Here is an 11,976-nt window from a genome sequence, read left to right on the forward strand (position 1 = left end):
CCAGAAATTAGCCAAGTATGTGTATTTTAATCAGCTTTTCAGAAGCTTCTCAGAATAGTGTTTGAGAAATATTAACAAAGATAATTTTTGAAATAGTGAAGCAAGGATATTCCATAAAAGAACAACTTCTTTTAAGGGAAGGTTAATTTTTTTTCATTTACCATGTTTTCTTGGAACTCTTGAAAACTGACCAATCACTCTGTGCTTTATAATAATAAAATAATTTTTTTTAATTGACAAATCAAGCTGGGCTTAGTGACTAATGCCTGTGATCCTAGCTGCTCAGGAGCTGATGATCAGGAAGATGAAAGTTTAAGGCCAGCCCAGGCAGAAAATTCAAGAGGCTCCCATTGTAATCAACAAAGCACGCTAGGTATGGTAGCATGCCTGTCATCCCAGCCATATGAGAACATTAATAAAAGGATCACCATCCGGGCCAGCCCCACCATAAACACATGATTAAAGCAAAAAGGACTGTGGGCATGGCTCAAGTGATAGAGCCACTCTACAACAATAGCCCAAAGCCCTGAGTTCAAATCCTAGTACCACCAAAAAATTAACTAAATCAGTTCATGAACACTGATCCCTTGGTTCAGGAATTCCTGAATAAACTTGGGAAGACTACCTGGCCTTGGCCGACCGGAGTCTTGGCCCCATAAGCCACTTGGCTTATTTCTCTTTGAAATAATTCTACCACTTAAGGTGATTACACAATAACTTTGTTTTTCTTGATTTGAATTGACACGTGAATAAACTGTAAGCTCCTTAAAAGCAGAAAAGGACCTTAGTGTTTTAAGGTTGCTGCTTTCCTCTTCATACATGAAGAAGCTGAGGCCCTTCAAATTCTTGCAACTTACCACCCTCTCGTTCTTACCAGGAGTTCTAGTGTTGGCCTCACTGTTGTGTGAACAAGAGAATGAATACCATTCCCTTCCCAGAGACCAAAGAATGGCTTGTTTGGGTTACTGGATCATTTTATTTCTAAACAAAAGCATGACTTCGTCTAGCGATCAGAACAGACTATGTGTACGTTTACCCGTTACACCTCCGACTTGCTTTGGGTCCTCCCACCTGACTCCATCCCTACCCCTGTCTCCCAGAAAATAAGAACTTGTAGCTTACTGCTGTGCAGTGAGTCGTAGAAGAGTTTCACACGTGTAGACGCTCTTTTTTTAATTATATATTTTATAGACTTGTTTGGGTGTTTAATGTAATATTCTGTGAAAGCTGGTGAAGAAAAGGGAACTAAATATAAAATTGTATCTAAAATATAAAAGTACTGAAACAGTAACTCTCAACTTGTGGCAAGACTTCTTAGGTGGCATAAACAGAACATCCAGGTAAGTATATATTACTTGAAAAAGTCAAAATACAGTTCTTCCCTTTGAGTCCTGACTCCCATTGCTAGCTCTACAGCAGATGGTATTTTGAATTCATGTTAGACAATGAAATGTTTATGTCAGGGCACAGGATTGCAGAGTTGAGAAACTGTACCGTGTATATTTACTTGTAATGTGTTTTAATTCCTTATTTTATTGAATAGATGAAGCTGTGTGAGAGCCTGCAGGTATTCCTTTAAACAGATTTTCTCAGTAGTACTGAGTTTTGACTTTCTGTCTTGAAGTTTCGTGGGTTGGTGTGGATAGGTAGGTGAAGGATCTGTAGGGGAATGGGGGTGGGGGAAGTGGGCACCATTACACTCACATAAGTGAAGACAAATTTGCCACTGCTTTCTTTGGTTCCTTTATTTTATTTTTTCTGTATCCATCCCTGGCTGCCCCCACCGCCTTGTCTCTTGTTTTGTAGCTTGATCAGAGTTTTCTTTCTTGTTCAGGTTACACACTTTTACCATCAGCTAAATCTGACAACTTGTCTGAATCCAGCCACAGCGAGATTTCCTCCAGGTCCAGCATCGTTAGCAACTGCTCTGTGGACTCCATGTCAGCTGCACTTCCAGATGAGCGGGGTTTGTCCCAGCCCCTGACTGGCCCCGAGTTCAGTGCCCCCTTGGAAAAGGCCGATCCCCCTCTGGGAATAGGAGAGCACAGTCAGCTTGGTTCTGGGTAAGCATCCTTTCCTGTGCCTTCTAAAACAAGCCATCTGTGCAGAAATCCCACACTTGATATTGCACCTCCTCCGCTATGGTAGACGTCAGATGTCAGACATTCCTTGAAGGGACATGAGGGCCAAGCCATACGCTCATAAAGCTGAGTATGCAAATGGGACCACTTGGAAGGCATATGGATATGAGCTCAAGTGTTACTGAATTGGGTGACTTTCTATGATTATGTGTCTTCTCCATCAATTAGAACTTGGCAGTGTGTGGGGGCTGGGAAGGTGGCTCAGTGGTAGAGCGCTTGCCTTGCATGCATGAGGCCCCAGGTTCGATTCCTCAGCACCATATAAGCAGAAAAGGCTGGAAGTGGCGCTGTGGCTCAAGTGATAGAGCACTCACCTTGAGCTGAAGAGCTGAGGGACAGTGCTCGGGCCCAGCGTTCAGGCCCCACAACCAACAACAACAACAACAAAAGAACTTGGCAGAGTGTAGTAGTACATACCTGTATTACCAGCTCCTTGGGAGGCAGAGGGCAAGGAGGATGACGATTCAAGGCCAGCCTGGGCAAAAAGTTAGTGAGACCTCACCTGAACAAGCCAGGTGTATGGTGTATGCCTGTGATCCCAACTCCTGGGGAGGAGAAGTGGCCTGAGGCCAACCCTGGGCAAAATGCATGAAAAAAGTACTAAAAAAGCTGGGCATCGGTGGCTCACGCCTGTAATCCTAGCTATTCAGGAGGCTGAGATCTCAGGATTGTGGTTCAAAGCCAGCCTGGGCAGGAAAGTCCATGAGACTTTTTTTTTTTTTTTGCTGGTCATGGGGCCTGAACTCTGGGTCTGGGCTCTGTCCTCAGCTCAAGGCTAGCACTCTACCACTGGAGCCACAGTGCCACTTCCGGCTTTTTCTGTTTATGTGGTGCTGAGGAATCGAACCCAGGGCCTCATGCTTGAAAGGCATGCATTCTACCGCTGAGCTACCTTCCCAGCCCCTCCATGAGACTCTTATCTCCAATAAACTACTAGAAAACCGGAAGTGGCGCTGTGGCTCAAGCAGTAGAGCGTTTGTCTTGAGCTGAAGAGCTCAGGGACAGCGCCCAGGCCCAGAGTTCAAGACTCATGACTGGCCAAAAAAAAAAAAAACACTAAAGTGACAAAGGGCTGAGGGCATGACCGGGGGTTAAGTGCGTCAGCCTAGCATGTGCCAGGCGCTGTCCCACTGAAAACAAGCAAACAGAAAACTTGGAAGGGTGCCTGCTGTTGACAGGGGGAAGGTGGTTCTTCATATTCTGTAAGAGTAAAGGTTGCTTCAGTGGATTGTACATAGAAGGCCACGTGCCATGTGCCCTGATTGACAGGCTGGGAGAGGAAGACTGAAACCAGGATGTCATACCCCAGGCCCAAAGTCCAGCCATAGGTGAAGTAGAGAGACACGGAGAGGGCAGAGAAAGGCAGCGTGGGAAGGCAGCACTGCAGCACACCTTCGCTGTCTTCAGAGAGCCACACATTGGCCTTCGGTTAAGTAGGGAGAGAGGGGGTTAGAAAGGTAGATGCATCCTTAAAGCAGTCCTGGTCAACCCTTTGATGGCAAGATTTCAAGATTGGGTGTCTTATCTAATGGCAGACACTTTCTTCGAAGATAACAAGCACTTTTTATTGCTAGCACGTGGGGGACACACACACACCCCCTCCCCCCACAGTTCACTATTGGTCCAAGTTCATTTTCTCCCAGATGTCCTAAGTTCCATTACTTCCTCCAGCTGGGTGATTGGCATGCACGTGCCTCTTGAAGTTGGTTGGATTGTGGAAGTGGGCTTTGCACTGTCTCCCCTGCCTTTTTTCTCCTATGGCTGCCAAGCTTTCCTTGGTACATTCTTTCTGGTACATACAGTTAGTGCCCATTTTATCATTTTTTTTGCAGTCCATTGCTCCCTTGCTAACCAGCCCTCTTCTAATCTGCACAAACTTTGGGACGTCCACAAGACACTGGTAACCTTCCACTCAAGGTCAAATGCCTTGTCTTGAAAATGGAGCGCCGCTGCCACTGTTTCTAACAGACCCATGAGTGCGGGGGAGCGGGAGGTGCTCAGCACCAGGATCCGCTCAGGTGGGTGGGGAAGTTGCCGTTTCTTGGCATTACTGGACTAATAGCTATACAAAGAAAAACAAAACATGCCGTCTAGGGGGCTGGCTCAAATGGTAATAGACTGCCTGTGTAACAAGTACAAGGTCCTGAGTTGCGAAAAAGAAGAAAAGGTTCCTCAAGTTGGGAATTCTTAATTCTATATGCAGTGAGGTAGTGGCCATGAATGAACACATCTACTCGGGACAGGAATCGGGGTGCACTCTTGCAAAACACCAGCACAGGGGAGGCTGAGGCAGGATGAGAGCTGGAGGCCATCCTGGGCTAAGACAGCAATAACAATTGTATACCATCAAGCCCCACGACCAACAACAACAACAACAAAATTACAATTGTATACCAAACCTCATTTTTGAATTTTCATTTAAAAATCACTTAAAATTGTCGAGGAAACCTTGCATTTGAGGTTTTTCAGTACTTTTTGCTGTATGTTCTGTAGCTTCTTATGCACAGTAATAAAGCAGTGGAGAGATTTTCCAGTCAGCCAGCAAGTTGATTCTGTGCGTTATCTCCAAATTAGGTGGGCACTTTCGAAGCCATCTTTAATCAAGGGCTTAGCCGTCTCATCTTCCACGAGCAATGAGGAAATTTCTCATGAGCACGTCATCATAGAAGCTGCCGACAGCGGTCGAGGAAGTTGGACTTCCTGTTCAAGCAGTTCCCATGACAACTTCCAAAACCTTCCAAACCCAAAAAGCTGGGACTTTTTGAATTCCTACAGACATACTCATTTGGACGATCCCATTGCTGAAGTTGAACCCACAGACTGTGAGCCCCATTCCTGTCCTAAAAGCTGCTCTCGGACTTGTGGCCAGTGTAAAGGAAGCCTGGAGACTGATGAGCTGCGACAGAGTTGGGCTTCATCCAGCTCGCTGTCAGACGCGAGTGAGCCCAACTACGGGACAGTGAGACGCAGAGTGACGGACAGGACCCCTGCCAACACAGCCGACAGCTCGGACCCCAAGGACGCCACTGACCCACTTTACAAAACTGTCACTTCAAGTACGGAGAAGGGCTTGATTGGTAAGTGAGGGGTGTGGTTTGGGGGGATGTTTTGTGTCTTTGGCACTCAGAGGTGGTGGCGCTGAGCTTGAGGTAGCTTGACCTAGGATTTTATGCTCACTCTCCTTTTTTTTCCTCCACAAATTATTTTCAGCATTCATGACTTCTGGAAGATTTTAGGGCAGATAGTCATTAAAGTGAAAATCTGGTGCGAAGGTGAATAATTAGGAACATGAAAGATACAGTTTGTCACATTTTTTTTTTATTTGAAGAATCTCATCACATTACTATGAAAAAATCGTAATTAAAGGGTATTCTCCTTATCAAGCATTTGGACCACAGTTAACTCTTGTCACTTCAGATAGCAAAAATGACAGAGAAGAAACGCAGAGCAGACTTGCTACAGATAGCATTGCCTCCACATGCACAAGGCCATGGGTTCAAAAAAGAAATCCAGAACATTCTCAGTCACCTTCCTGGCATCATGAATGTTCACTCATCAGTTCCATTCTGTGTTTTGTTTTTTTTTAAGATACTGGAGTTTTAACTCGGGGCCTTACACTTGCTCAGCTGGTGCTTTACCTTTCAAGCCATACCTCCAGCCCAGCTTTTGCTAGTTAATTGGAAATGGTCTCATGGACTTTTCTGCCTTGGCTAGCAGTGAACTTCAGTCCTTAGATCTCAGCCTTCTGAGTAGCTAGGACTACAGGTATGAGCTCCATCACCCAGCCCCTTCCAAATTTTAGTGTATTTAGCCATCAGATAGTTAATTATTGTGCTCCCTGATTCATACATTTAACTATAAAAGCCCTGAATCATACATTTAACTATAATAGCTCCTGCTTTTTTACTTACATGAAATGACTATGTTGAATCTATATTTTCATAATCAACTTGTAATTCTTTATTCATAATGCCACATGTAATTACTAAAATATAAAAGGGAAATTTTTAGATTTTCAAATTACATTATACATTAGGAGTTTTTGTAAGGATTTGTTTAGTAAGTTTTTATAGATTACACTCAGGATATACAAATCTGTGTGCAGAGTTATAAGACTCAGCCGGGCACACTCCTGTAATCCTGCTCAGAAAGCTGAGCTCTGAGGATCACAGTTCAAACCCAGCCCAAGCAGGAAAATCCATGAGACTTTTTTTTTTTTTTTTTTTTTTTTGGGGGGGGGGGGGGTCAGTCATGAGGCCTGAGCTCTGGGTCTGGGCGCTGTCCCTCAGCTCTTCAGCTCAAGGCTAGCACTCTACCACTTGAGCCACAGCGCCACTTCCAGCTTTTTTCTTTTTTGCTTATGTGGCGCTGAGGAATCGAACCCAGGGCCTCATGCATGCAAGGCAAGCTCTCTACCATTGGCCAACTTCCCAGCCCTCCATGAGACTCTTATCTCCAGTAAACCACTCAGAAAAGGCCAGGTATGGTGTTGTGGCCAAGTGGTAGAGCACTAGCCTTGAGCACAAAGAGGCTCTAGAACAGCATCCAGGCCCTCAGTTCAAGCCCCAGGGCCAGGAAGAAAAACAAAGACCAAAAAAAAAAGAAAAAGAAAAACCTTTCTCATCACTCTTGGTTATTCACACCCATAGTCCTGGTTACTTTGAGAGGATATGCTCAGAGTGAAACTATATCAACAAAAAAGACAGACAGTAACTCAAACATTTTGTCTCAGTTTGGGAGGTAGTGGATTGTAATCCAAGGCTGATCTCAGGGCAAAAAGAGAACCCATCTGAAAAACTAAAGCAGTAAAAAGCTGAGGGGGCATGGATCAAACATACCGAGTTTGTGGCCTTGAGTTGAAATCCCAGTACCCCTCTTCCATTCACTACCACCCCCCTTCCACCCCCAGAAAAAAACAAAACCACCTTTTTGTCTATTTGAGAATACAGATTTTAGAATCTACCATTGCTTGGCATTTGGGCAAATCAGACTTCATGCTTGTCTTCTCTTGACAACCTTACCATCACCAGCCCACCCATCTGTCCCCAAATGGAAACACATCCCTTCTGACCTTGATGTTACATAATAGAGTTTATGTGTGTTTAGCTATCTTAAGATACTTTTATAAAAAAGCCCCTGCTTTCTTACTTACATGAAATGACTCTGTTGAAAATATACTTTCATAATCAATTTATAATTGTTTATTGAAGATAGGCTTAGTGGGCTGGGAAGTTGGCTCAGTGGTAGAGTGCTTGCCTTGCATGCATGAAGCCCTAGGTTCGATTCCTCAGCACCACATAAGCAAAAAGAAAAAAGCCGGAAGTGGCGCTGTGGCTCAAGTGGTACAGCACTAGCCTTGAGCTGAAGAGCTGAGGGACAGCGCCCAGGCCCAGAGTTCAGGCCCCACGACTGGACCCAAAAAATAAAAAAATAATAAAATGAAGATAGGCTTAGTAACCCTAATCCTCTGGTGAGAAAGTTCATGTTAGAATTATCTAATGTCCCTCTGACGTATTCTGCTTATCTGCAGGCACTTTGCACACAGTCAAGGTGTTCAGAGCCTGTTATCCTGTAGATTGGAATTTCTGCTGCTTTAGGCTTTGTCCAGGGGGTTTACAAACTGAGGGAAAGCATTTAAATCACCGTGGTTCTTAATGTCCACTGAAAATCAGAAAAATAATTACCAGGAATATCAGCAAAGTTCCCTGGCCTGGATAGGAGTGCCTGAGAACAGCATTCTGCTCTCAGGGAGCAGACAGATGCAAACCGCCCATGGATAGTGATAGTATAGGTGTGTGTTTAGTGTGAATTTGGTCATCTCTGCAGACAGACAAGTTTATTTAAAATGTTTTAACCTGCTGTCATTGTATTTAGATTTATTTCATTTGTATGTTTTTAAGTTCTTTTTAAGTATGTCTTTTTTTTTTTTCATTTTTTTTATTAACGTTTCCATTGCTTATTTTTCATACCAGTATACTGTGTCACATCACCCAGGAAGGACGGTAGGTTTAGGGAGCCGCCTCCCACTCCTCCAGGATACCTGGGGATCTCTCTAGCCGACCTCCAGGAAGGACCCCACCCGCACCTAAAACCTCCAGAGTATAGTGTGGCAGTGCAAAGGTCAAAGATGATGCAGAACAGCCTCTGTAGGCCACCACCAGCTTCTCTCAGTAGCAATCCTGTGGCCTGTGGCCCCTCGAAGACTGTATCTCAGCCTCACAGGCATAATTTGCAGCCATCCCGTCCTAGACTAACAGAGGTGACTGATGCAGATAGCGGAGCAGATGGTACGTGACAATTACCTTAATGGCTCTTAAATGAATGCTTTATATACTGAATGGTCTTTATTGTGGTGGTCTATAGTCACTAGTGACGTTTTCTTAAGTAAGTGCTTTAAAATTTCTTTTCAAAAAAATAAAGTTTGCCTGGGCAGAAAAAGGTCAAAAGATTGCTTTCAGTCTCAACTCATAGCTCTGCACAGCTTGTCAGCCCGAGCTCAGCGGGAAGACAGGAATGGGAAATGACGCACAGAACAGCCCAGATAGAGAGGTCCTAAAGACTCCATCTAGTGGAAGAAGTTGGGTAGAGTGCCACATGTCTATCATCCCAGCCCCAAGGAGGATCACGGCAGTGCACCAGTATACCTCACCGGGAAGTTCAGACCCTGTCCTAAAAATAGCCGGTGTACAGTGCCTGCCTAACAAGCATGAAGCCCTGAGTTCAGTATGTCTTTTCAGTCAGCGAAGACAGGCTGTTAGGTGCCAAGCACTCTTACTCACATGGAGTTCATACAAGGGCAGCAGTCATTTAAGGGTAATTTCAGAAGATGTTTGACATCGGTGGTGTATATTAATGCATGAAAACGTTTCAAATGCCAAACTAAAACAATGCTATTTATTAGTACATCTTGCAGAGCAAAACTCTTGACTAGCTTTGTGTGACAATATCTTGAAAAACAGTCATTAAATGGTTAAAAAAAAACATTGCTAGAAGTCCAGTTTATTGTTAGCCATCAAGGTGTCCTCAGAATAAAGGTCTTGATGGGCTATCTTGGATTTCTTTGATCATTCTCTAACATATTAGTTGATTTGTTTTTCTTACTTGGCAGAAAATGAACAGGTCTCAGCAGTCTAGCCTTTGAGTCGCCCACTTGAATCTGGTCACTGGAAGTCGAGGAGCGAGCGGAGTCTGCTGGCTGCTGCTACTAACCCAGAGGCTTCATTCCCTGCGCTCCTGAATGAGACTGCCCGCCATTTAGTCCCCGCAGGCAAGTGGTTTCCGGCTGTGGATGCTGGGCCTGACTGCGCCAGACCTGCCTTAGGACTACATTTGTCAATGCAAACTCAAGTCGTCCCATGTATCACTATTGATTTTCCTTCCAGACATCTTTTAAAGCATAGTGGTGGTATTATTTCCAAGCCATAGCTTGGGCTAGTGGACACATTCAAAATGTTGGCCAATGCCAAGGATATTCTTGTGTATTTGGAAAGTAACTTATTATTGAAGTACTGTGGTTTGGGGGGGGCGGGGGGGGGACTGATGTGTGTTTGAGGCCATAAGAGTGTCTCTGGTCCAACCCGACAGAGAATCACCCTTGTGGAGGAGCTGGGTTTGACGCATGCAGCGTGGTGCCTGGGCAGTGCGGTGCAGGGGGCGGCCACAGATAGGCTGAGGGGCAGTAACTCTTCATTGTGAAAGAATGAACTCATTCATCTATTATGAGTGACAAGTAGAGAGTTTTAAGTCTTTAAAAAAAAAAAAAAAGAGCATTGGACTCATGAAGATGAATTTGCCATTGCAGAGTCTTCTGCCTGCACACCACCCCTACAGCACTGGATTGCATCAATCTGGAAAGCCCCCTGTGGCTTTGAGGCCCTTAGTGAAGCTAAGGAGCCCACCAAGGGCTTGGAAATTGGGTTGAAGATTGTGGGACAAAGAGCAACTGAGATTGTCTTGTTAGGCGCTGGTGGCCTGTAATCCTCTAAGTACTCAGGAGGCTGAGATCTGAAGACCATGGTTCAAAGCCAGCCCAGGCAGGTTGGTGAGACTTACCTCCAATAAACCACTCAGAAAAGCCCAGGAGGAGTGGCCCAAGTTGGCATAGCGCTGGTCTTGAGTAAAAGAGCTCAGGGATAGGACCCAGGCTCTGAATTCAAGCCCCATGACCAACAGAGAAAAAGATTGTCTCGATTCAAATTTTGGCCCTGGAAAAAAGGACTTAACTTTAAATATTTAATAACTGTTTACTAGATCAAGTGGATTTTTACAAATTGTTTATATATCTTTTTCATTTTTTATGTAGAGGCAAGTAAAATTTCTGTACCAAAAAAAGCCAAAGCCATTTATAGGTGTACTACTAGCAAGATCCTCTTGAAGCCAATGGGTTCACTTCAGAATGTCGTTTATATATGGCCATGCAGGGCTTAGCTTAAGACAACCATGGTTGCATTTCTCTGTTTATCACCTTCATTTAAAAATCGTAGTGTGTTTTTCTCATCAAAATGATTATCTCTGTTTTAGGAAAGTGGCATGTCTTTGAAAAAAAAATCCCTGGAGGGAAAGAAAGCATTCTGAATTGAAGCCTTAGAAATTAGTCAGTCCCAGGTGTGTTCAAATGCAAGTTACATGGCTTGCTTGTAAAAGGTAACCTGAGTCCAGAATCCTGGTTTGAAAGTCCATTCCCTCTGCTTATGAATCTACTAGTTTACCCATAATTTTGTTTTGCTATAACCATCACTGAGGTGGTTGCATTTTATTCTCACCATCCATGAGTGCAGAAAATGTACTATCTGCACAGCATGTCCATCAAATGGAAGCCTTACATGAATGGTGTAAACGATGCCCTGCACAGAGAGCTGAGGCCTTGTGGGTTGGAGCTTGCACCATGTGGCTGCCTTTGTTTGTAGCTAGCTTTAACTGTGAGTGTTTGGATCAGCTGATCATATTGATCAGAAATAAAACCAAATGCTTTGTGACCATTTAATATGTATGAATCCCTTAAAAATTCATGAAGGGCTGTGGCAGAGTGCTTGCCTAGACAAGTACCCCCCCCCCCCCAAAAAAAAAAAAAAAACTTAATTTTAATTTAGAGCACAAGAAAGTCCTTTCTTAAGTTTCTCATAGAACCAGAACAAAGGAAAGCCTTAATTAAGCCTGTAGTTTGCTTCAGTTCCAAATACCTAGTTCTTACGTTATGAATGTCTATTGAAGCCTGCAGGAACCCTGAGTGCAAACGTTTGCCAAATGGTAAGTTTCAGCAAAGTTTCTTCCAATCAAAGCTTTGGAGAACTGGTAGATCCATCCACATTTCTAGACCGAAGCTTTCGGGACAAGAGTCCTCACCTCCACTCCTAGCTAGAAGTGCAGCTGTAGTCAGCAAACTACAAGTGGCCTTTCCCTGCTGTGTTCCAGTATGTACCCTTTAGTGTCACTCGGAAGACTGAACCCTGTTCATCTTTAGCTTTTGTTGTTGTGCTTTTTTAAAAGTTTTAATATTTAGAATGCAATTGATCTTTTAAAACTCAAACATGCAAACTTATCAGCAAAAAACTACTGCACAGTTGCTATTTGATTAGTACAACTCTACTGCACAATTCCATGATTGTAAGGTACCCTGAAACAAGCAATGTTTGTCGCCTATTTTTTGATACCTCTTTAAACTTATGTCTTTTAGAAAGACAGTGCCTCTGTATGCTTTTTGTATTTTTACTGAGTGTAAATATTTGTTATATTTTTGGTTAAGAGAATGTAAAAGTATCATATCTACTAATACATTAGTTGGTGGAATCAATAAAGAATGTACACCAAACCTTTCCTGCACATTACTGGGAATTCC

General features: G+C 43.8%; 1 protein-coding gene across 6 annotated transcripts in view; it reads left to right on the plus strand.

Annotated features, from left to right (window-relative positions):
- Positions 1-11,663, plus strand: part of Rapgef6 (Rap guanine nucleotide exchange factor 6) — a 156,278-nt gene extending 144,615 nt beyond the window's left edge. For 4 of the 6 annotated variants that reach the window (XM_042688796.1, XM_042688797.1, XM_042688798.1 and 1 more), the window contains 4 exons: positions 1,835-2,063; positions 4,716-5,218; positions 8,114-8,428; positions 9,250-11,663. In XM_042688796.1, the coding sequence (XP_042544730.1) occupies positions 1,835-2,063; positions 4,716-5,218; positions 8,114-8,428; positions 9,250-9,275 (1,073 nt within the window). In that variant the 3' untranslated portion in view covers positions 9,276-11,663. The remainder of the gene's footprint in view (positions 1-1,834; positions 2,064-4,715; positions 5,219-8,113; positions 8,429-9,249) is intronic. The other 2 variants (XM_042688800.1, XM_042688801.1) reach the window with 1 other exon arrangement.
- The last annotated feature ends 313 nt before the right edge of the window (positions 11,664-11,976 follow it).

Source organism: Dipodomys spectabilis, unplaced genomic scaffold (assembly GCF_019054845.1).
Source record: "Dipodomys spectabilis isolate Male_0828 unplaced genomic scaffold, ASM1905484v1 ptg000119l, whole genome shotgun sequence".
In the NCBI taxonomy this organism is placed as follows: Eukaryota; Metazoa; Chordata; class Mammalia; order Rodentia; family Heteromyidae; genus Dipodomys; species Dipodomys spectabilis.